Source organism: Phacochoerus africanus, chromosome 4 (assembly GCF_016906955.1).
Source record: "Phacochoerus africanus isolate WHEZ1 chromosome 4, ROS_Pafr_v1, whole genome shotgun sequence".
NCBI lineage: Eukaryota > Metazoa > Chordata > Mammalia > Artiodactyla > Suidae > Phacochoerus > Phacochoerus africanus.
The window spans coordinates 139,933,855-139,960,013 of NC_062547.1; the positions used below are offsets into that span (position 1 = coordinate 139,933,855).

General features: G+C 38.7%; 2 protein-coding genes and 1 pseudogene across 10 annotated transcripts in view; 2 read left to right on the plus strand and 1 right to left on the minus strand.

The window, feature by feature from the left end:
* PKD2L2 (polycystin 2 like 2, transient receptor potential cation channel) overlaps positions 1-17,435 on the plus strand; it is a 31,206-nt gene extending 13,771 nt beyond the window's left edge. The window contains exons 7-12 of the mRNA XM_047778710.1: positions 9,272-9,392; positions 10,402-10,503; positions 11,653-11,717; positions 12,292-12,346; positions 16,793-16,905; positions 17,339-17,435. Coding sequence (XP_047634666.1) covers positions 9,272-9,392; positions 10,402-10,503; positions 11,653-11,717; positions 12,292-12,346; positions 16,793-16,905; positions 17,339-17,435 — 553 coding nt within the window. The remainder of the gene's footprint in view (positions 1-9,271; positions 9,393-10,401; positions 10,504-11,652; positions 11,718-12,291; positions 12,347-16,792; positions 16,906-17,338) is intronic.
* Positions 6,679-7,167, plus strand: LOC125126381 (S-phase kinase-associated protein 1-like; annotated as a pseudogene).
* A 2,690-nt stretch (positions 17,436-20,125) lies between the features above and the next one.
* Positions 20,126-26,159, minus strand: part of FAM13B (family with sequence similarity 13 member B) — a 94,120-nt gene continuing 88,086 nt past the window's right edge. For all 9 annotated transcript variants that reach the window (XM_047778707.1, XM_047778706.1, XM_047778704.1 and 6 more), the window contains 4 exons: positions 25,273-25,356; positions 25,015-25,178; positions 24,100-24,201; positions 20,126-21,863 (listed from right to left, as the gene is read on the minus strand). In XM_047778707.1, the coding sequence (XP_047634663.1) occupies positions 21,740-21,863; positions 24,100-24,201; positions 25,015-25,178; positions 25,273-25,356 (474 nt within the window). In that variant the 3' untranslated portion in view covers positions 20,126-21,739. The remainder of the gene's footprint in view (positions 21,864-24,099; positions 24,202-25,014; positions 25,179-25,272; positions 25,357-26,159) is intronic.

The following is a 26,159-nucleotide window of genomic DNA, read 5'->3' on the forward strand; positions in this document are numbered from 1 at the left end:
AATAATGCGATGAGAACGTGGGTGTACAGATATGAGACCCTGCTTTAAATTCTTTTGGGTATCAACCCAGAAGTAGAAATGCTGGATCATATGGTAATTCTAATTTGAATTTCTAAGGAGCTGCCTTACCGTTTTCCATGGTAGCTATTCCATTTTACATTCCCACTAACAGTGCATTAGAGTTTTAGTTTCTCCACATCCTTGTCAAAATTTGTTGGAGGGCCTTTTTTGGGATAGTAGCCACCCTAATGGGTATGAGGTGATATCTCATTGTGGTTTTGATTTGCATTAGCAATACTGAGCATCTTTTCACGTGCTTATGTGTATGTTGGTCCACATGCTGGTGCCCACAGGTCCCTTAGGCTCTGTTCACTTTTCTTCGAACTTTCTTTTTTCTCTCCTCAGATTCAATAATTTCGCTTGTCATATCTTCAGGTTGTGTGTGTGTGTGTGTGTGTGTGGTCTTTTTAGGGCTGCACCTGTGGCATATGGAAGTTCCAGGCTAGGTGTCTAATTGTAGCTTTAGCCACCAGCCTACACCACAGCCACGGCAACACCAGATCCGAGCCATGTCTGTGACCTACACCACAGCTCACGGCAGTGCTGGATCCTTAACCCAGGGGTCAACCCTGCATCCTCATGGATCCTAGTCAGGTTCATTAACCACAGAGTCACAAAGGGAATTCCCCAGGTTCAAATTTTTTTCTTCTGCCTGTTCAAATCTACCTTTGAATTTCTCTCACAAATTTTCATTTTAGTTAATGTACTTTTCAGCTCTGCAATTGCTTTTTGGTTTCTTTGTAGGTTTTCTATCTTTTTATTGATATTTACTTTTTGTTCATAGTTTTCTTGACATTCTTCATATCTTCCTTTAGTTCTTTGAGCATCTTTAAGATGGCTGTTTTAAAGTCCTGTCTAGTAGGTGTGCCAGTTGCCCTTTCTCAAGGGTAGTTTGTTGGTTTACTTCTTTACTATGAATAGGCCATACTTCCTTGTTTTTTTTGTATGTTTTGTCTTTTTTGTTGAAAACTGGACATTTGAGTGTAACAATGTGATAATTAAAGTCTTTTATAAATTAGATTCTTTTTCTTCCCCTGGATTTGCTGTCGTTTTTATTTTTGTTAACTGTCTCCATGCTAAGGATCAGCCTGCAGTATAAACTTAAGGTTTTTCTCAGGTCTTTTCTGAGCACATGCCTTTCTCTGGGCATGCATGGATGGTGACTTTCCAATTTCTTCCATATATTTGTTGTTTTTGAATGTCCTAACATACGGCCCCAAAAATGAAGGGGGGAGAAGGGCATTGGGCCTCTAAATACTAAAGACATTGCTTCAGCCAGAGGGAAAGGGGTTTGCAACAAATGCAAGGAGATGCCTGCATCTGTGATCAGAAGCAGCAATCAGCAATCAGAACATAGACCCCTGATATTTGGTCCTTCTTGCCCAGCCTGTCCCATACAAACTATGTACAAGCTGCTCCAGGAATATATGCAGGGCTGCCTGCCATGGGTTAGGGGATGGGAGATGAGGAGCTGCTGCCAAACTAAAAGTTCAAATTGACCCAAATTGTCCAATCCTTTTCTGGATGTAGCAAGCCTTTAATAGACTTCAGAGTTCCAAAATAGATTCATAAACAGATTGTGGGCCAATGTGACTGTTGTCTAGGTGGTGAGACAGATTTCTAGTGCTTCTTACTCCACCATCTTCCCCAAATCCCCCATCATGAAGGCATTTTTGCTGATCCAGAAGAAATATGAAGAAATATGAGTTTTTCCTCCTTATATACCAGCAAGAACCAGCAAATACAACAGAAACAGTCTCAAATACTTCAAATATGGAAATAATCAATACTTACTATATTTAGGGAAATAAAACACAAGTGAGAAAATAGCTTCAGAGAACAGGAAAGTATAAAAAGTGACATATTTAAAAATATTAAAACAGAACTTCTTATTCTCCTATGCCAAAGAGGAAAAATTTTTGATTTGTTGAAAAAATTTGGTCTCTTTCCATTTTAGCATTTCTCTTTCTAGCTTATGCAGAAGAGCATTATAAACCAGTATTAGAAACTGGATAAATATTTTAAGTATGATTTAGTCAGGTTTCAAGTACTGGAGATGAAATTCCAGACAGCTCTGAGTATTAGGACTCCAAATAGTGATTTCTTTGAATACATTTTCTTCCTTCATTGTAAACAGCCCTGTGCTCCCTTCATGTCACTGGCAAAAGCAACACTGAACAAGAAACATTCTCTCCTGTGACCGACTGACCAATCATGCAAACTGTCTATATACTAAAAAAAGTTTCTTACCAAGTTTCCCCTTAAAATAACTTACACACACACATATGTATATGTATATAAAACCCTGGTATGTCTGGCAATGACACTGCAAATTAATAATGAGAAAATAAGACTTCAAGTAAAGAATCCTAATGCTACCTCTGCTACTACTACACTTATTCAAAGCCTTACCTTCTTAATTTCCTATCCTTAAAATTAATAAAATGAAGATTTACAATATTTTCAATATTATTTCACATCAAAGCAAAGTTTTATACTACTGAAGAAAATTAAATAATCCTCACGATCATGTTTAAGGACCATTTTAGCAGCATTAGTTTGATACTTAGTGACAAAATGTTGGCATCCTTATTTTAGTAGAAGAGGTGCCAAATTAAGTGTATGATTAACATTAGAAATTAGGTCTATGCACAAGTTGAAAATAATTTATCGGAAAAGGTCAAAGTATTTTAACAAGAATGAGGAGGCCACTATCAAGACGAGGTGGAAAGGAGATGGGATTAAGATGGCTGAATAGAAGGACTGGAGCTCACCTTCTCTCATGAAAACAACAAAATTACAACCAAATGCTGAGCAACCTTCAACCAAATGGACCAAAAACTTTCCAAAAAATATCCTACTCCAGAAGACAAAGAGGAGGCCACATCAAGGGAGGGGTGATTACATGACATAAGCAACCCCATACCCACCAGGTGGGCAGCCCACAGACTGGGAAGTAACTATATCACAGAAACTCAACTACAGGAGTGAGAGTTCTGAGCCCCATGTCAAGTCCCCACACCTGGAGATCTGGCATTGGGAGAAAGAGCCCTCAGAGCATTTGGCATTGATGGCCAGTGGGGCTTGGGCACAGGAGCTCCAGGAACTGGGGGAAATGGAGACCCCATTCTTGAAAGGCACCCACAGGCTTTCATGTGCACTGGGTCCCAGAGCAAAGCAAAGACTCCACAGGAATCTGGGTTGGAACTGACTGAGTTCATAAAGGATCTCCTGGGAAAACAGGGTGACTGTAGCTCATTGTGGGGGAAGGACACTGAAGGCAAAGCTCTTGGGAATATTCATCAATGTGTGTTCCTCTAGAGGTGGCCATTTTGGGGAAATCTGGTCCCACCCATCAGCGCTGAGAAGCCCCAGGCAAAACAATAATTCAGGTGGGAATCAGCCCACCCATCAGTAAACAGGCTGCCTACAGACACCCTGCCCCAGGCAAACAGCTGCCTCTAATATCACCCAGAAAGAAAGCCCCACCCACCAGTGGGGAGGCACCAGTCCCTCCCATAAAGAAGCCTACAGCTAGCCCCCTTACCAAATTCAGCCACAAGGGTGACAGACATCAGAAGTAAGGCTACAGCTCTATTTCCTGCAAAAAGGAGACCACACCAAAAACCTATGAAAATGAAAACGGAGATAATTATAACTCAGACAAGAAAAAACTCCAGAAAAACAGCTACGTGATCTGGAGATCATCAGCCTCCAGGAAAAAAACTAGATTGATGATGCTGAAGATGATACAAGACACTGGAAGTAAACTGGAGGCAAAGATTGATAATTTACGGCAAACAGGAGTGCCTGTCGTGGTGCAGCAGAAACAAATCTGACTAGGAACCATGAGGTTGGGGTTCGATCCCTGGCCTTACTCAGTAGGGTAAGGATCTGGCATTGCCATGAGCTGTGGTGTAGGTCACAGATGTAGCTCAGATCTGGCATTGCTGTAGCTCTGATTAGACCCCTAGCCTGGGAACCTCCATATGCTGTGGGTGCAGCCCTAAAAAGACAAAAAAGACCAAAAAAATTTTTTTAAAGATAATTTACAGCAAACAGTGAGCAAAGAAATAAAAGATATAAAATTTAAACAAGCAGAGATACAAAATACAATAACTGAAATAGAAAATTCATTGGAAGCAACCAACAGCAGAATATAGGAGGCAGAAGAACGAATAAACAAGGTGGAGGACAGACTAGTGGAAACCACTGATGCAGAACAGAAAAGAGAAAAAACAATGAAAAGAAATGAAGACAGACTCAGAGAACTCTGGGACAATGTTAAACATACCAACATCCTTTTTATAGGGGTGCCAGAAAGAGAAAAGAGAGAGAAAGGGACAGAAAAAATATTCAAAGAGATAATAGCCAAAAACTTCCCTAACATGGGAAAGGAACCAACGACTCAAATCCAGGAAGCACAACAAGCACCATATAAAACTCAAGGAGGAACACTCTGAGATACATATTAATCAAACTGACCAAAATTAAAAACAAAGAGAAAATATTGAAAGCAGCTAGGGAAAAGAAACAAATAACACCAATAAGGTTATCAGCAGATTTTTCAGTAGAAACTCTGCAGGCCAGAAGGGAGTGGCATGATATACTTAACGTGATGAAAGGAAAAAAGCTCCAACCACAATTACTTTACCCAGCAAGGCTCTCATTCAGATTTGAAGGAGAAATCAAAAGCTTTACAGACAAGTAAAAGCTAAGAGAATACAATACCAATGAACCAGCTTTACAACAAATACTAAAGGAACTTCTCTAGGCAGAAAAGAAAATGCCACAGCTAGAAACAAAAATACCACAAATGACAAGGTTCACCAGTAAAGGTATATATACAGTAAAGGTAGGAAAATATCCACACACAAATATGCTACCAAAATCAGAAATCATGAGGAGGATACAAATGCAGGACAATGGAGATGCACTTGCAGTTAAGAGACCAACAACTTAAAATAATCTTGTATATATAGATTCTATATCAAAACTTTAGGGCAACTGCAAACCAAAAATATACAATTGATACATATACAAATAAGAAAAATCAACTCAAATACAATACTAAAGATAGTCATCAAACCACAAGAGGAGAGAATAAGAGAAGAGGGGAAGAAAAAAGAGCAACAAAAAGAAATCCAAAACAGCAAAATGGCAATATGAACATGCATTGTCAATAATTAACTTAAGTGTTAATGGAGTAAATGCCCCAACCAAAAGACAGAGACTGGCTGAATAAATACAAAATCAAGACCCATATAAATGCTGTCTTCAAGAGACCCACTTCACTTCTAGGGACACATACAAATTGAAAGTGAGAGGATGGAAGAAAACACTCCATGCAAATAGGAATCAAAAGAAAGCTGGAGTAGCAATACTCATATCAGACAAAAGAGACCCTAAAATAAAGAATATTATAAGAGACAAAGAAGGACATTACCTAATGATTAAAGGAGCAATCCAAGAAGAAGATACAACAATTGTAAATATATGACCAAACATAGCATCACCTCAATATATAAGGCAACTGCTAACAGCCTTAAAAGGAGAAGGTGACAGTAACACAGTAATAGCGGGGGAATTTAACACCCCACTTACAGCAATGGTCAGATCATTCAGACAGAAAAATCAACAAGGAAACACAGGCCCTAAATGAAGCATTAGACTAGATGGACATAATAGATATTTATAGGACATTCCATCCAAAAGCAGCAGAATACACAATCTTCTCAAGTGCACACAGAACATTCTCTAGGATTGATCATATTCTGGGTCACAAACCAAGCCTTGGTAACTTTAAGAAAATTGAAGTCATATCAAGCATCTTTTCTGACAACAAGGCTATATGACTGGAAATAAACAATAAGAAAAAAACCTGCAAAAAACACAAACACGTGGAGACTAAACAACATGCTACTAACCAACTAATGGATCACTGAAGAAATCAAAGAGGAAATTAAAAGATATCTAGAAGCAAAGGACAACAAAAAGACAAGACTCCAAAAACTGCAGCAAATGCAGTTCTAAGAGGGAAGTTTATGGCTATACAAGCTTATCTCAGGAAACAAGAAAAGGCTCAAATAAATAACTTAATTACATCTAAAGCAGCTAGAGAGAGAAGAGACAAGACCTAAAGTTAGAAGGAAAGAAATCATAAAGATCAGAGCAGAAATAAATGAAATAGAAACAAAGAAAACCATAGAAAAGATCAATGAAACCAAAAGCTGGGTCTTTGAAAAGATTAACAAAATTGATAAACCCTTAGCCAGATTAATCAAGAAAAAAGAGAAAGGACTCAAATCAATAAAATTAGAAAAGAAAAAGGAGAAGTTACAATAGACATAACAGAAATACAAAGGATCAAAAGAGACTATGCAACTATATGCCAATAAAACAGAAAACTTAGAAGAAATGGACAAATTCTTAAAAAGTACAATCTTCCAAGACTAAATCAAGACGAAAGAGAAAAGATGAATGGACAAATCACAAGTAATGACACTGAAACTGTGATTCAAAAACTTCCAACAAGGAAGTCGCTTTGTTCTTCACCTTTCTCTTTTTAAGCTTGAGGACACCGCCCTTCTCAGCCTCTGGCCTGCCATCCCCTTGAGCCCTAACACCATGCCTTCAATTAAGTTGCAGAGTTCTGATGGGGAGATATTTGAAGTTGATGTTGAAATTGCCAGGCTGTGAATATCAAGGCCATACTGGAAGATTTGGGAACAAATGATGAAGGAGATGATGACTCAGTCCCTTTACCAAATGTTAATGCAGCAGTATTAAAAATCTCATTCAGTGGTGCACCCACCATAAGGATCCTCCTCCTGAGGATGATGAGAACAAGGAAAAGTGATCAGAGGACATCCCTGTTTGGGATTAAGAATTCCTGAAAGTTGACTAAGGAACACTTTTCGAGCTAGTCCTAGCAGCAAACTACTTAGACATCAAAGGTTTGCTTGATGTTACATGCAAGACTGTTGCTAACATGATCAAGGGGAAAACGCCTGAGGAAATACGCAAGACCTTCAATATCAAAAATGATTTTACTGAAGAAGAAGCAGCCCAGGTAACCAAGAGAACCAGTGGTATGAGGAAAAGTGAAATTTTGTGCCTGATGCTGAAACACTATAAGGATTGTTCCAAATACTAGTTGCACTTCTCTGTTTATAATTGTTAATATTAGAAAAACAGTTGACAAATGCAGCAGCAAATTAATTGTGAAATATTGTCCTCTCTGCTTTGAATATGGTGGCTAGAAATTCAGTTACTACTGTTTGTAGTTTGGGGGGAGATAGTTTTTTAGCTTTTTCGATTAAATAAGGCATGTAACCCATGTGGTATGTCATCTTTTTATAATCAGTGATCCCATGTTGAGTAAACTATTCACACTACTTACCTTCATGTAAAAAATAATTTAATCTTTAACATTAAAATGTGTAACATAACCCAGAAAGCAACCATCATGAATGAAAGATACTTTCAATAAAAAGTAAGTAACATTAAAAAATCATCAAAACCACATGGTACTGGCACAAAGACAGAAACAGAGATCAGTGGAACAGGATAGAAAGCCCAGAATTCAACCCAGGCACCTACAGTCAACTAATCTCTGACAAAGGAGGCAAGAATAGACAATGGAGAAAAGACAGCCTGTTCAATAAGTGGTGCTAGGAAAACCAGACAGCCACACGGAAAAGAATGAAATCAGAACACTCCCTAACACCATACACAAAAATAAACTCAAAATGGATTCAAGACCTAGATGTAAGACCGGACACTATAAAACTCTTAGAGCAAAACACAGGCCAAACACTCTCTGACATAAATGACAGCAACGTCTTCTCAGATCCACCTCTTAGAGTAACGACAGTAAAAACAAAAATAAACAAATGGGACTTAATTAAGCTTAAAAGTTTCTGCACAACAGAGGAAACCCTAAACAAAACGAAAAGGCAACACACAGAATGGCAGAACATATTTGCAAATGAAGCGACTGTCAAGGGATTCATCTCCAACATTTATAAACACCTCCTACCACTCAATACCAAAAAAACAAACAAACCCATGAAAACATGGGCAGAAGATCTCAACAGACGATCCTCCAAAGAAGACATACAGATGGCCCCAAAACACATGAAAAGATGTTCAACATCACTAATTATTAGAGAAATGTAAATCAAAACCACTGTGATGTACCACCTTACACTGGTCAGAATGGCCATCATCAAAAAGTCTACAAACAATAAATGCTTGAGAGGGTGTGGAGAAAAAGGAACCCTAGTACACTGTTGGTGGGATTGTAAATTGGTGCAACCACTGTGGAAAACAGGATGGAGAGTCCTCAGAAAATGAAAAATAGAACTACCATTTGATCCAGCAATCCCACTCCTGGGCATCTATCCAGAGAAAACCATGACTCGAAAAGACACATGTACTCCAATGTTCACTGCAGCACCATGTACAATAGCCAAGACATGGAAACAACCTATATGTCCATCAAGAGGGTAGTGGATAAAGAAGATGTGGTACACATATACAATGGAATATTACTCACCCTTTAAAAGGAAATAGCAGCATTTGCAGCAATATGGATGGACCTAGAAATTATGATGCTAAGTGAAATCAGCCAGACGGTGAGACACCAACATCAAATGCGATCACTTTCATGTGGAATCTAAAAAAAGGGCACAATGAACTTCATTGTAGAACAGATACTGACTCAGAGACTTTGAAAAACTTATGGTTTCCAAATGAGACAGGTTGGGGCGTGGGGAATGGGCTGGGGGTTTAGTAAGGAAATGCTATAAAATTGGGTTGTGATGATTGTTGTACAACTATAAATGTAATAAAATTCACTGAGTAATTAAAAAAATAAAGGGCATTTAGAAAATCTAAAAAACAAAACAAAACAAAAGGAGACCAGCTGGAAAGCAAGCATCTGAAGGTTCAAATCTTAGAGCTGAACACTGGGTTCACACTGGTTAAATAAATTGAAACCCATCATTTCCTGAACTATCTGTTCAGCTACTGAATACCTCAAGTCAGGGGAATTTCCTACATTTGGTTTTGTAGAATTCTATGCTAAAACGCTATAGCCAGAGAATATATGCCATATGCAGCTAGACAACACTGGTAACTCCCATGTTGTCATGTATGCATGAAGGGATATAATATTTTCTACTCTTTTTCTTTATCCTCCTAAAAGATTTGCACAGTTTCGAATTATTCTTGGAGATTTTAATTTTGCTGGTATTCAACAAGCCAATCGTATCTTGGGACCCATTTACTTCATCACTTTCATCTTTTTCGTGTTCTTTGTCCTGCTGGTAAGAATGACCATATATATTCCCTTTTTTGCTTGCATCTTTCAAAACAAAAAAAATATGATTACTAATTTAGAAGACATTATAGTATCACTGCTTAGCTGTCAGAACATTTTACATTTATTAAGAATGGTATGGATTCCTAGTAATTCAGGTTCTCTAGCCCAGCGTCTCAGTGTTTGTTTTCAAGCTGTCCAATGGAGGATGCTGTCCATCTGGGTGTTTAATGTGAGCCAATAATGTGCTAAATCTTTTACACATCTAACTTGAACATCTCAGGTCTCTCCAGCTGGGATACTTCACAGAGTCAGTATGAATTAGGCCATTCACATTCTGCCCATGTTGCAGGCTTTTGGCCCTTGCTGCTGAAAGCTTACACCTTTGTAATTTTTAGGCGTCCCCAGGATGGGTCTCTCACATGTGCTCAGGACAAATCTACTTGGCCTTCCTACTCTAGGCACTGCTACTGCCCTTCATGAAAACTGTGTTTTTTGTTGTTGTTGTTGTTTTTTGGCCAAGCATGGCAATTGTCCCCTTGTGGTGGGCAAGAGTCCTCACAGGGACAGACCTGGACCAATGAAATATGGAGAGGCGGGCCGGGGGTAACACCACCTTCTCCACAATTCTGTTTATCTGGGCATTAGTAGTTTTAAGAGCCCTAGTAAAATTGGGCATTTTAACAGCTTTATAGAAGCTCAAAGAAAAAGCACCCTTATGAACACGAAGTTTTTTTCTGATGTGATATTAATATATATTAGTAACTAGTTCATGTACCCTATTTTATATTCTGCTTTTTTCATTTACCATAAACACACTTGCTCCTATCTACACATGACACACTTCCTACTCTACTCTATTATATATAGTCCACATAGCCATATCTCTATTATTGAGCACGACTTATTTTTAAAATTTAAATCTAACTTTACAAGTCCCAGCACTTGTCAGTCATTAACATTTAAATAAAATTTTAATTCAATTTTTATTAAAACACTTAAATATTTCTCCCCAGAACATGTTCTTGGCAATAATTAATGATACCTATTCTGAAGTAAAAGCTGACTACTCAATAGGCAGAAGGCCAGATTTTGAACTTGGTAAAATGATTAAAAAGGTAAGTCAAACTTTTCTCCTAATCAAAATTCTGAGACCAATCCTGTAGTCTGAATAACGCTTTAAACCCCAAGTGGTTGTAGGTTTTGGGGGGTTGCGGGGAGGGAGTTTGGGCTTTTTTGTTTTGGTCCAGTGTTACTCATATTTGTATTATTTCACTACCAGGAGAAATGCTCTCTGGCTTTAAAAATGTGGCCAAAATTATTTCAGAGTAAAATATATCAAAGTGTTATCAAGCTATTTACTAAATGAGAAGAACTGTTGGGTATTATAATAAAACTCTCTTACCTCCAAGTTTTCAATTCAGATGCTGATAAAGTCCTGCAAACAATTTGAAGCAGAGGTCCACGTGCCTTCCTTATCTGCCTCATTTTCCGTCAACACTCTTTTGCTCAGTCTCCCCTGGCTCAGGAAGCCATGAACTTTTTATTCCTTTATCCCTCATATGGCCTGTTGCTTGTGTATAAAGTTCACCTACGGTTTTTGCTCACACCTGTGGAACTCAAGGACACTGACTTGTAATGATACTACCTAGGCCCTTAGTACTTGTCAGCCAGCCTCTGTTTAGTAATATCTTAACTGTCTTAGCCTCTTTCCTGGGACAGCCCAGTTTTGATCATATCACTCCTCTGCTCCCTGGGCTTGTAGAATTAAGTCCAATTCTTTACTCAGGTCTCCCAGTCTCAACCTGTCTCTAATCACTAGCCTTCCCTGACCCCCAGGAACATTCCCCTCCACTCTTTTGCTGACATCCTACTCTCTACAGAGAGAGTCCTCCCTGTCCTCTCAGCACCCGCCTCTAGGAGTTGTAATGAGCATTTAAGTGTTAACATCTTTAATGTAATAATTTTGTCTGTTTTTTAAAATTTATTTGTTATTTCCCCAATACAATGCCATAAATCTTAATAGTTTTTCAAAGATTTTTTTCTCAAGTTCAAGTGTGGGGCCCACCAGAGAAGCCTTTTTGCTTTTTCATCATCAAGAAGAAACTAAGTAGTGACAAGGAGAAAGAAGGATCATCATAGCATTTGCCTCCACATCTCTTTAGGGTAGCAGTAGCTAAAGTCACACATTCCCTAATTCCTTTACCTTCATTCAAAATTAACAATTTTTTTTTGTGAAATTTTAAACTATTTTAAATTATGCCCAGAGTTACAACAATGCCCTCGAAAAACTCAAACTAAAGAAAACTCAAAAGGATGAAAGTAAGGAAAGGTAAGATGACTTTTCTTCAATTTTTAGCTAACCATTTTAATACTCTATATTAGAAACTTAAATGAGAGTAAGGTTTTCACTGTGAAACAACCATCGTTCAATGTGCTGATCCTAAATATGTTGTCAAACATCCAGTATCATGAAACCCAAAGCTAACTTAAGATTAATACAAGGCATGCCATGTTGCTCAGAAAAAGCTTTAACAGAAAGCAGGACAGGACAGGAAAGTCCCTCTAAAAAGGCAGTAAATGATTTTAGTCTACATTAAGTGCATGTTTTTAACTATCAAAGTGAAAACATTTTTACACAAAATATTTAAGAACATACTTCCATTTATTGCATCACTTCCTTGTCAAAATGCTTCCTAAATACAGACTTTTGGCAATGGGACATAATATAAACCTTTTTTTATAGCTAGAGATATGATGCTCTAGAGAACCTATTAATGACATTTTCCGAATAATTAGTGTTATCAGAAAGAAAATGCAGTTCAGATCCTTAATATAGATATGGTTGTCATTTACCTTTTTACTGTCACATGCCTCTGATTTTTATTTTTATTTTATATTCTCAGTAAGAAAAGCGAAGATTTGGCTGAACAAGCCAGAAGAGAAGGCTTTGATGAAAATGTAAGATTTTTAGTTTTATTAGAAATATGCTTACAAAAAATGTCTGGTTAAGGAGTCCCTGCTGTGGCACAATAGGTTAAGGATCCAGCATTGCCAAGACTGTGGCATAGGTTGCAGCTGAAGGGGTGCAATTGAAAAAAGAAAAAAAAAGTTCTGATTAAGAATTTAATGATTTAGGAGTTCCCTGGTGGCTTAATGGTTAAGGACTTGTCACTGTCACTGCTGTGGCTCAGGTTTGATCCCTGGCCCAAGAACTTCCACATGTGTGGCCAATAAAAGAATTGAATGATTTGCTTTTTCATAGCAGTAGTTGCCATCTCCAAATTTCTCCTAGAATCTAGATCCTTTCTAGCTTAGGACAAGTTGTTTGGATTCCAGATGCTCCCTCTCTCTTACTGCTGCTCTAAGCCAGATACCCTGTTCCTACAGCTCTACTCTCACTGAGGGCTTAGCACACAGGATTTAGTGAGTATACTCTATTGAGATGATTATGTAATAGTTTCCTTGTAATCATCACTGTGATACATTTTAATGATTTTTTATATTTCAAAATTGTAACGTATACATTCAACAAAGGACTAAACATACGTTTTATCCTCCAAACAAGTACATATATTGGAGTGAGGTTTCTCATTATCAGGTAATGGAGGTGCAAAAATGGAACGGTTGAAGATTCAAGTGAGCCTTGTGTTACTGGATTAGAAGTGTAGGTTGACATGTGCATGTGTGAGGGAGGGAGGGAGGATGTATCTTCCAGCTCTGCCCACTGAGAAGGCTAGCAGCAATGACATCCTCGTAGCAGTAACACAAGTGTCCAAATACTAGTCTCCTCCGAACAGGAACCAGATCTCCTTGGATATACAATTAATTCCAGGAGTGGAAAGTACAGGTGCTCAAAGAATGAAGGAGATGTGTAAAATGGACACAAAAGTCAGCTTGAATGGGGCCCCCACTGTCATGAATATTAATTAATTTTGCTTTTTTTTGTAGGGCCACACCCATGACATATGGAGGTTCCTAGGCTAGGGGTCCAATCAGAGCCACAGCTGCCGGCCTATGCCGCAGCCACAGCAACGCAGGATCCGGACCATGTCTGAAACCTACACCACAGCTCACGGCAACACCAGATCCTTAATCCACTGAGCGAGGCCAGGGCCCGAACCTGCATCCTCATGGATGCTAGTCAGATTCGTTTGTGCTGCACCACAACAGGAACTCCATGAATACTTATTTAAACCCATTGAATAAAGGAGGATTCCATGAGCCCATAATGACCTAAACGTATACATGAATAAAAGTCTGAGGAAGAAAAGGACATTTCCCTAACTCTCGCCAAGATGCAAAGTAATTACAAAAAGAAAAGGATAAGGAGAAATCTGGAAGATAGCACTTTACAAGTTGAAATCATATCTACCTGACAGGACACTAAGAGAACACAGGATCCCTTCTGTAAAATTCCTGCCAAAGATGCCTAACAAGACAAAACACCACACAAAAAGAAACTGACAGAGAGTCTACAAAACACAAATACAAAATTGGAGTCCATATTCTTCAAAAGTGTTAAGGTCATGAAAGTCAAGGTAAAGCTGAGGAACTACACCCGAACAAATGAGATTAAAACATAGGTAATACAATGCACAATCAGGGAATGGATCCTCTTACTACAAACAGCATCATTAAGACAACTGATAAATTTTAATGGAAGACCTAGGATTTAGATGGTAATAATCCATCAATATTAATTTTCTGGCTCTGATGATTATACTGTGCTTATACAGGAGACTATCCTTATATGCAGGAGATACACATGGAAGTATTTAGGGACAATAAGGCAGTCATGTAGACAACTTCAAATACTTCAGGGGGAAAATATCTGTATTGTTCTTGTGACTTTTCTGTAAATTTGAGATTCTTTAAAAAAAAAAAAAGGGGGGGGGGAGTTCTCATTGTGGCTCAGTAGTAACGAACCCAGCTAGTATCCATGAGGACACAGGTTCTGCCCCTGCTCAGCGGGTTAAGGATCTGGTGTTGCTGTGAGCTGCAGTGAAGATCAAAGATGCAGCTCGAATCACGTGTTGCTGTGGCTGTGTCACAGGCCAGCAGCTACAGCTCTGAATCAACCCCTAGCCTGGGAACGTCCATGTGCTGCAGGTGTGGCCCTAAAAAAATAAAAAAATTTTAAAAAGGGCAAAAAATAAATTAATTAGTTAAAACAAAAAAAATTCAATAAACTATTTCTGAAACAAAAGACAATGTAAATTGAAAGATATACTGAATACCTGGGAAAAATTACCTAGAATGACAATGAGACTTGTCCAAGTAAAATTTGGATTTACTTAATAGGAAAAGAAACAAGTTAGTATGACAATATTCAACACCGTAAACCAAGAAAACACCTACAATATATGCAAGGAAAGAGAATGTAAGCCAACGATTTTTATATCCAACAAAGATGTGCTTCGAGTATAAAGACTCTAACAGTTTTGAACATGTAAGACTGCAGGGAATACGACTGTATTCGTGATGATTCTCGCTGAGGATCGTCTTCAACCAACAAGAGATGACTGAGAAATTTTAGAAAAAGGAAGAAGGAAGAGAGACGGACGATCTCATGTATAATTCCTATAAAGTTGAGGAATTATCATTTAAAGTTAATAACCAAAAACAAGAAACTAGCATATTTAAGAGTACAGTGGAGTTCCTGTCGTGGCTCAGTGATTAACGAACCCGACTAGCATCCATGAGGACGCAGGTTCGATCCCTGGCCTCGCTCAGTGGGTTAAGGATGTGGCGTTGCGGTGAGCTGTGCTGTAGGTCGCAGACTTGGCTCAGATCCTGCGTTGCTGTGGCTGTGGTGTAGGCCGGTGGCTACAGCTCCGAATGGACTCCTAGCCTGGGACCCTCCAGGTGCGGGTGTGGCCCTAAAAAGACAAAAAAAAAGAGTATATAGTCCAAAATAATAAGAGATATTGTTTTATTAATTTTAAAACACATTTTTTTCACATTTTAACATCTCTGAAATAAAGATGTGTCATATTTGACAATCTTCTGTATTTTAACTGGCAATAGGATTACTTGGGTGGTACACGGGAAGGATATGAGTAAGAAAAAATTACAAGCTAAATTTTTTGTTCATGTTTGGTTCCTTGTTCAAGGAACCGAAACAAGAAAGGGAGAACCCAGGATATATAAAATGACATATGACTAGAGAGACCACTAAAACAAAAACATATACATTCCTAAAGGAAGCAGTATCAAAACAAGAAAGAAAGCAGAAAATATACCACATGGTAAAAGACTTAAAATATACCTTAAAACAATATAACTGTGACCAGATACATCTGACCTTTCAGTAAAGACAAATAAGCTTAATTTACTTTAAAAAAAAAATTTCAGATAGAATCACAGAGCAACACCCAATTCTATGCTATAGCCTAAAACATACACCTAAAACAAAGTGGTTCAGAAAAGTTAAGTATAAAAGTATGAGCAGGAGTTCCCATCATGGTACAGTGGTTAACGAATCCAACTAGGAACCATGAGGTTGCGGGTTCAATCCCTGGCCTTGCTCAGTGGGTTAAGGATCCGGCGTTGCCGTGAGCCGTGGTGTAGGTCGCAGACGCGGCTCAGATCGCGCGTTGCTGTGGCTGTGGCTGTGGCTGGCAGCAACAGCTCCGATTAGACCCCTAGCCTGGGAACTTCCATATGCCGCAGGAGCAGCCCAAGAAATGGCAAAAAGACCAAAAAAAAAAAAAAAAGAGGATCAGCAATCAGCAGAGGTGCAGCAGGCAGGCACAAGTTATCAAGGGACACGGCTTATCTAATTCAAGGTAGAATTCTAGACAAAGAGCTCTATATTAGATGAAGGACACTTTATAAGACTAGGATCAACTTTATTTTTCTTTTTAGGGCAGCTTATGGAAGCTCCCAGGCTAGGGGTCGAATCAAAGCAACAGCTGCCAGCCTACACCACAGCTGCAGCAACTTGAGATCAAAGCTGCATCTGTGACTGCAGTTCATGGCAAAGCCAGATCCTTAACCCACTGAAGCCATGGGGCTCAAAAATCACAGTCCCAGAGAGTACAGTTTAAGATTCTCAACCCTGGAGTTCCTGCCATGGCTCAGCGGGTTAAGATCTGGACATAGTGTCCATGAGGATGAAGATTCAATCCCTGAGATTGCTCAGTGGGTTAAGGATCCAGCATTGCCATAAACTGCTGAATAGGTTGCAGATGTGGCTAGAGTCTGGCATTGCTGTGGCCTTGGTATAAGCCTGCAGCTGCAGCTCTGGTTAGACCCCTAGCCTGGGAACATCTATATGCTGTAAGCGAGCTATGAAAAAAAAAGAAAGAAAAAAAAAAAGATTCTCAACCCTGTGATGATTGTGTGCTATGAAACAGAAAGATTTTAAAGGTTGCAGCTTATACTTTTCTTCTAACTTTATAGGAGATTCAAAGTGCAGAGAAGATGAAAAAATGGAAGGAGAGGCTTGAGAAAAAGTATTATTCTACAGAAATTCAAGATGATTACCAGCCTGTCACTCAACAAGAATTTCGAGAGTAAGCATTTTTTCCTAACCAGGGCACTATGGGGTATCATATGGGGGATGGGGGACATTCCGTAATTTTCCTGAACCCAGAATCTTATTAAGATGTCACTTTTTTCAATTTTTCACCCAATTTTAAAATAACACCAAAAGCACAAGACTCCATTTGTTTAAATGTTAAGTTGAGAGCAAAACCAAGTGCTTTTGTCTTTACATCTCTAAGTAATAGGACCTGCCACTTCTACTTGATACGCCTAGCAGATACTGTCCTCCACACAGCTTTAGAATATTAGATCCATAAGTGGCCATACTAGGCATGTTTTGGGAGCTTAAAATACTGTCTTCCCACTCAAAGTATTTTACAATAGGCATTAATAACCTACTGTCTCTTTATGTACAAAAATGTTACTGACTCATTCTCTACTTCCTTCTCAATTATCCTCTAGCCTCTTCTTATATGCTGTGGAGCTGGAGAAAGAATTACACTACGTTAGTTTAAAATTAAACCGAGTGATGAGAAAGGTTTCAGCTCTACAATATTGAGACAAGTGGAGGTGAGACTCTCTGATACAATCATAATAGAGCATTTCTTTCTTCTTTTCCCTTTCTTTGCGCTTTTTATGGCTGCACCCGTAGCATATGGAAGTTCCCAAGCTAGGGGACTGAATTGGAGCCACAGCTGCTGGCCTACACCACAGCAACGCAAGATCCGAGCCTGAGCCACATCTGTGACCTACTCCGCAGCTTACAGCAATGCCGGATCCTTAACCCACTGAGCAAGGTCCGGGGTTGAACCCGCATCCTCATGGATACTAGTCGGATTCTTAACCCACTGAGCCACTATGGGAACTCCTCATAGAACATTTCTAACAATTTATTTCTGTACTGAATTATTTCCTAAACTTGTCCCATTTCAGGTATACTTTAAAAGCACAAAACCGGCTATTGTCGAACTGCCATCAGTGTCAATGATAACCATCGAATAATTCCAGAAATGGGACAAAATGTGCAATCCATGCATATTAAAACATGCCTCCCCAGTAAACACACACTGGTACACATAAAGAATTTCATAATTAGATTATTAAATTCTAGGAATGTGAACAGAAAGTATAAAATAATACTGCTTAGTTCTTAGGGCAGGTCTCTAATTAATAACTCAGTAAGTTGGTAAAGACAATTTTCTCAGTGTTACACAAGGTATAAGAACGGTGGGTGTTCTCATCTGTACCAAGTTCTAATTTCCTTCGGCCAAAGATAAATTAACAAATGCTTAGGATCCTAGAAAACCATTATATAAGACTCCAAGTAAAATAATCTCACCTCCGTTCTTCCCAATTGGAAGTCTCCTAGAGAAAAGCAAAGTGAAAACAAATTTCTCAGCCACCTTTAGAAATTTCACTAGTATTTTCTAGTATTTTCGAACTGGAAATTCATCTAGACAGTTTCTAAAGTAATATATCTAAAGTTTCCCAAAACTGCTTCTTCAAATACTTCATTTCTTTATCTTTTTAGGGGTGCAACTGCAGCATATGGAAGTCCCTAGACTAGGGGTTGAATTGGAGTGGCAGCCTACACCACAACTGCGGCAAAGCCAGATCCTTAACCCTACGAGGGACTGAACCCACATCCCATGGATACTAATCGGATTTTTAAGCTGCTGAGCCACAACAGGAACTCTGCTTCCTCAACTACTTAAAAAGCGAAATATGGAGTTCCCATCGTGGCTCAGTGGTTAGCGAATCTGACTAGGAACCATGAGGTGTGGGTTCGATCCCTGGCCTTGCCTAGTGGGTTACAGATCCAGCGTTGCCATGAGCTGTGGTGTAGGCCACAGACACGGCTCGGATCCCGAGTTGCTGTGGCTCTGGTGTAGGCCAGCGGCTACAGCTCCAATTGGACCCCTAGCCTGGGAACCTCCATATGCCACAGGGCGGCCCAAGAAATAGCAAAAAGACCAAAAAAAAAAGCAAAATATCCTTTAAAAATAAAATAAAAGAACAAGGCAGAAGTTATCAGGGTTGTAAGAAATCAAGTTTGAAAAGTAGAAATGAGGGTGCTGCAAAAGCCCTATTTGGATGGTTGGGAAGTTGTGGATGGCTGGCATTGTGAAAATTCAAAGGAAACTCTTCTAATTTTTTAGGTTACATAAGCCCCCCAGAAGAGTCATTTGTTCTCAGCTCAAGTGACATTATTTGACCACAGACTTCCACACTGGTGCTCAACAGTGCTTGAACTGTAAAACTCAAATAAAGTAATTATTAAATATACTCACCTTCCTCAAGCCAAGCTCTTCTCTGAGAGACTGCATGTGAAGTTTTCTTAATAGGGTAATTCACTGCAACGAGAAATGCTGACTACTCTCTCTCCATCTTCTTTATTGATTTTCAAAGAGAATCAACAACACAGCCTTTCCCTGTCTTACCACTCCCCAGAGCTGTAGCCAATCCCATAATTTAGTAACCCTGTCGTCTCCCCACAAGATCCCTCGTTGGGGTAATTCAAACAAAGCCCGAGAACATTAAGGCAAGGGAACACTTGAGGTCTCTGTTTTTCTTTTTTAACATCTAGTGGGAAAAAAAAACAAAACCATTTACGATGACTTAGAACATTAAAGTTCTTTTATTACAAAAGTCTATACAATGAAGTGCCAGACACAGCAATGCAGTTATACTGGTGGTCATATATATCTATATATTATTTGTATATAGATATACAGTTTTTACTTGTACCAAAGTAAAACTATCACAAACTGCCTGATTCTACCACTTACTGCTGAACTATGACACACAATACTGTCACATGGTGCTGCCATGCCACTTCTACCTATTCTATTTGCAGCCAAACATTAATAGAGAATAACCAACATCATGAAGCAGCTGTTAATTCTAAAATGAAACCAGTCAGGCCACTGACTTATAAAAATATGGTACTCATATAGATTTAGCATTATAAAGAAGGAATATATTATTTAAAACATTTAAATAGTGCATATGGACATTTCTGCATGTGGTATATAAAATAAAACATTCATATAAAACAATATACAGTGCACATTAAATTAGATGTTTAGATATACTCCTGTCTGGAGACTGAAAGAAATGAACTAAATGTACACTGCATAATGAATTTAAATCAAAGTCATAACATCTTTTGGTATTTTTAACTTCACTTTTTTAGGTGTACATTACGAAAAACTTAGCTGTATCAAAAGGACACCACACAAAAAGGGCTGGATTTAGTGCTTTATTCCCCAACTATATGTTCATTACCAATGAATACTCCCTCTCCCCCAAAAAAGGCATTGCACACACAGGTGAAATGTGAACTATTAGATATGCTACTTATTATCAAGCTACTTCATGAGCTATCACCAAGCCAGTTCATGTAATAGTGCCAGAAGTCTGAGGTTCATGCTTCCCTCACATTATTAAAGAATGCTGTTGAAAGTCCACTTCTGTATGGACCAAATTATGGACATCAGCTAGTTAAGAAAACCATGCATGAGTCACTGCATGCAAAACATGGGCACAAAGTGAGACACTCATCAGTACAAAAAAGCACCTGGGAAGAAAATTAATACTTAGATTAAGCCTGACTGGAACATGCTATTAATGACTATTATGTTATTAGCACGAATAAAGTCACCATTCTACGAAAATAATTAGACTACAACAGGAAAGATCCTGAAGAAAAGCCATGCAAAGCCAAAGAAAAAAAGATATGCTGAGAGTATATGACAAGGGGCACACCACTATACATCTTGCAGCCAGCTGCTTTCAACAGCTGTGACTGAGCAAAAGGTGGTCCCTTTAGAGGATATTTTATGGATTCTGCTAATTAAAAAAGAAAAAAATGAAGCAACCCCCTGAAGGTACATGTAAAAATGCAGTGGTATAGCCCTTGTTAAGAACAGAACAGGCATAATGATTCTTTTGCCAATTTAAGCCCATTTGATTGAACACACAAATCAGAGCACCATCAGAGTTCCTACATACTGACATGGCTATTTTCTCACATTATCTGGAAGTGGGTAGGGGAAAAAAACACAGGATCTAATCCAAGCAAATCATATCATCACCAGCTGATAAAATGTAATTGAGAGAACAAACAGCAACTTAAGTCCCAAAGGCAGCATGTGATATGATTCAGTTCTGTATGATGTGCGGTGTGTGTTTTCACTACACTAATAAGCAAGGTCACTTTTTGGTCTACCCACTGTTATCTTCATCCAGGAGCTGTGTGACTACTGAATTACAAAATTTTGCTAACATACTACCTGTGAGAAAGTGTCACTTTGGGAATTAAACAGAAACATGTTCCACAGCAGGACTTGAAATTTCAGTTGATTTTGGTTTTTTAGGAACACATAGAACATAGTTGCATATGTGCACATTTATAGGCTTTTCTTTCAAATTTTCAGTCATTCTGTAAGAAAAAGGCAACTGAAGAATTCAATGTGAAGATTTTCCTCTCACTTTTCTTGAGTAATGAAAAACAAAACAATAAAGTTGGTAATAAAAAAAAAAGCTTCTATCTCCAAAGTTCTTGAAGTTGAAAAGATAAAATATTAGTCTTTTACTAACACGATGTATCTGTAGTACAAAACAATGAAGAAAAGTGGATTATGCTAAATGTAGAGAGGACAGTCTGCGGTTAATACGGAACACGGCCCTCTCTAGAGAGGGCCTACTCACCCTCCCATCACTTCTCTAGTGGCACCACAAGCAAGGACAGAATGAGATTCTCTGAGTGCCTGACAAAATGAGTGAAAGTACTAGCCACGTACACATGATGACAGCTTCAAGGAATACAACTGATTTTATGATGTTTTCAAGGAGCATGTTTTATATGGATTTTGAAGAATCTTGTTTGCTGATAAGAACTTCAAGAAGCCTCAGCTTGGCTTTAATTTTCTTGTACTCCCTGTACTCCTCAAGTACTGGAACACGATCCTCCTTCTGGGCATTCCTAGGAGAGAAAATAAAATCTGTAATAATCTAGAGATCATCTGGAAAATAAAGTCCCAGAAGTCATCCTAATATGAGACAGAATATAAGCTCAAATAAAAAACTGCTCTGCAAGAAAAAAGGATTACTGGATGAACTCCCCTCATCCCAATGGAACATTCCTAAAATACTTCTATTTTTGATAGATTTCTCTATTCACAGATTAACTGATGCAATTTTTTTTTTTTGGCCACTGCATGCAGCAGCTTGATGTGGGACCTCAGTTCCCACAACAGGGATCAAACTTGGGCCACAGTGGTGAAAGTACTGAGTCTTAACCACTACACCACCAGGGAACTCCTGGTGCTATTATTTTACACATGACTTAACTATGGCTTCAATGAATTAAGATACTGAAGTAAAACATCAGTAGTAAAAAAGTCATTTTTCTCTTATATTGATGAGCCAATGCAATTCAGTTTAATAACTAGGTAAAGCATTAAATTATCCTAATTACAAGCAAAGTTTTCTTCCAATAAAACAAGAATCAGAAGGTACTTAGAAAATGCATTCCTGCATTTGTGATTTTTTAAGTCATATATGCCAATCTACACAGAAGATTCTTAAATATGTAATCCCCCCTTATTCGTAGGGGATACCTTCTAAGACCCCCAGTGGATGCCTGAAATCAACTCCTATATACATACTATGTTTTTTCCTATACATACATACCCGTGCCAAAGTTTTATTTATAAATTAAGAGATAAACAATAAGTAACAATAAAACAGATTTAACAATACACTGTAATAAAAGTTATGTGACTGTGATCTCTCTCAAAACATCTTACTGTACACATTTAATGGCTTTTCCATATTAAATAGCACTGTGGCTCTAACTTTTGCAGTTTGAAGTATGACAGAAAAATCAGTACAAATTTCTTTTTCCTTCTTCACAAGTTCATGGATAGACTTAGCAATCTCAGCATATGATTTTTTTTTCCTTGCCTGAGTCAAGAACTTTCCCCTTTTCACTCAAAAGAAAAACTCTACAGCTTCTCTTCAGAATATCTACCATCACTACTCTTGCACCCTGGGGGCATTATTACGAAAAATAAGGGTTACTTGAACATAAGACTGAAATACTGTGACAGCTGATATAATAAACAAGATAGATACTAACTGACGAAGGGGCAGGATACAGTGGACAAAAGGATGATTCATTTCCTAGGTGGGCCAGCATGAGGTTTCATCATGCTACCCAGAATGGTATGCAATTTAAACTTCATGAATTATTTCTAGAACTTTCCATGTAACATTTTTGGACCAAAATTAACCACAGGGTAACAGAAACTGTGAACCGAAAGAGGAGGAACCGCTGTAGAGCTACTGGCTTAGTCAGAGCATCTGGTTACATGGAAAAACTTTTCTGAGGACTAGGATAAATGAATCCTCATTTCTGGCCAGAATCTGAATTAGAATGTATTCTTCTTAATTTTAAAAAAGCCACAGAGTTCCCTTCATGGCTTAGTGGTTAACGAACCCAACTAGGATCCATGAGGATGCGGGTTCGATCCCTGGCCTCATTCAGTGAGTTAAGGATCAGGTGTTGCCATGAGCTGTGGTGTAGGTCACAGATGCAGCTCGGATCCCGAGTTGCTGTGGCTGTGGCTATGGTGAAGGCTGGCAGCTACAGCTCTGATTCTACCCCTAGCCTGGGAACCTCCATATGCTGTGGGTGCGGCCCTAAAAATAAATTAAATAAATAAAGCCCCACTGGGTAAACTGTGCATTACCCAAATACACAAAAGCCACATGATTGCCATAATGATACACACCTTGACAATGGGGGCTGGCCTGACAAAACATGCAGCCTAAGCAGCAATGGTCTCAGTGTAAGAATCCAAAGTAGTTGAAGATACTACTCATGTTTGGGACCATTTCTAGAAGGAGATCTCATTTCATGAACACTTCCAAGAGGGTGAGGGTACCGAATCTAGGAACATAAAATCACTGCCCCTCAACTAATCCTCTCTAGGACAGCCCTGAAATATTTTATCAGATGTCGTTTACTTCAGCTCTTTTTCTTTCCATTAATAAGGCAGAGCTGCAAAGTATAAAGGAATATTTTTTACTTCTGTTTTCAAAGCTAACATCTTTATATGCACAATTTATTTCTATTCTTACACATTCCTTATATCAACAAAGGAGCATACTTGTGAGTTTAAGAAGAGGACTCAATTTTGTGCTGCTCAACTCACCTGCCATTCTGTTGATAAAATGCTTCTTCAAATTCCCGTAATGTTTTACGTAGTTTCTTTTTTTCAGCTCTGGCTTTCCATAGTTGTTCCAGTAATTCAGGCCTAAAATTGAAATGGGAACAAAACAGTTGAAAGGGCATTTCTAATTCATTATGTTCTTAACAGTGTTTCTAACCCTGTCTGCAAAATAAAGTAAGCTGGGGAGCTTTTAGAATACACTAGTGTCTCAGCTCTACCTCAGATCAACTAAACCAGAATAGTGTCAAAAGGAGTCTGCAGCAGTACTTTATTTCATTCATTCATTCATTTATTTATTTATTTTTGCTTTTTAAGGCAACACTCACGGCATATGGAGGTTCCCAGGCAAGGGGTCGAATCGGAGCTGTAGCCGCCGGCCTACGTCACAGCCACAGCAACGAGGGGATCCGAGCTGCATCTGTGACCTACACCACAGCTTTTGGCAATGCTGGATCCTTAACCCACTGAGCGAGGCCAGGGATCAAGCCTGCACCTCACTGTTCCTTGTTGGATTTGTTTCTGCTGTGCCACAACGGGAACTCCTGCAGCAGTACTTCAAAAACAAAAACAACTCCCCACATGGTCTTAAAGTGAAGCCAGGACTAAAAACTACAGTCAAAGGCCGTATCAGGTAAAGAAGCTGACAGACCATGGGATAATCCTCAGCAGGCTCTGGCACTTTGTTACACAGCAAATGTAGATTTTAGAGTTGTTTAAAATTTTTAAAACACACTCGTGTCCAATAAAGAACATGTATTTGTAAAGTACACTTTTTAAAATGGGTTTATTTCTTGAGCACTGCATTCATTCTCCCCAAGTTAATTATTTAATATTAAATTTCTTTGCATATAAATTTTACTACGCAAATAGGCTAAAATCACAAAACAGCATACATACATAGAAGCTGCTCGAGTACTTGATAATCGGAGATCTAGAGCCAGTTTTTCTTGATTTTCTTCAACATCAGATTCTGTGTTTTCCAATGAAGACTGTGCCTGTACAGCAGTTTTCAAGATATCAGTTAACTCAGACGACAGGCTAACACCATCTTCTTCTTCTTCCTAAAAAGATATCCACACAAAGAAGCAAACATTCCATGACTTTCAACTTTTCCTTTAGGAGGGAGATCAGAGAATGATTTCTCTTAATGAGTACCTTGATTTCTTCAAAAAAATGTGCAGTTTCTCCTTCTATGATGGGCTGTAACATCTGACCCCTTCGCTTGGTGGATGGAGAACCCTGTAACAATAAATGTACAAATGGGGTACTTTTTAAGTATTTAAAGTATTCAATGAAGATTCACTTCATGGAGTTTCTGCTGAGGCTCAGCGGGCTAAGAACACGGTATAGTGTCCATGACGATGAAGGTTCAATCACTGGCCTGGATCAGTGGCTTAAGGATTCAGTGTTGGAGCTCCCGTCGCGGCTCAGTGATTAACAAGCCCTCTCTCTCCAGCCCATGGCAAACAACAAGCTCGGTTCTGTCTCCATGGGCTGGCCTATGCTAGTTATTTCATATAAATGGAATCATGCAATATGTAGTCTTTGGTGACAGGTTTTTTTTCCGTTAGCATAAACGTTTTTAAGGTTTAACCATGCTGTAGCACGTACCAGTACTCATCCCCTTGCATAGCTGAATAATACTTCGCTGTACAGATGTAACTCATTTTGTTTATCCATCAGCTGGCTGGACATCTGGACTGTTTTTATACTCTGGATATTATGACTAATGCTGTCTGAACATTTGTGTACCAATCTTTGTGTGAACATATGTTTTCAATGTTCATGACACCTAGGAGGAAAACTGCTAGGTCATATGGTATGCTCAAGCTTTTGAGGAACTGCTAGCACCATTTGTTGGAAAAAGCTATTCTTTCCTATTGTCTTGGCTTAACTTTTATTTATTTTTTTTGGCTGCATCCGATGTATGTAGAAGTTCTCAGGTTAGGGACTGAACCTGTGCCACCCCAGTGACTTGAGCCGCTGCAGTGACAACAGTGGATTCTTATCCTGCTGTGCCACAAGGGAACTCCCATTAACTT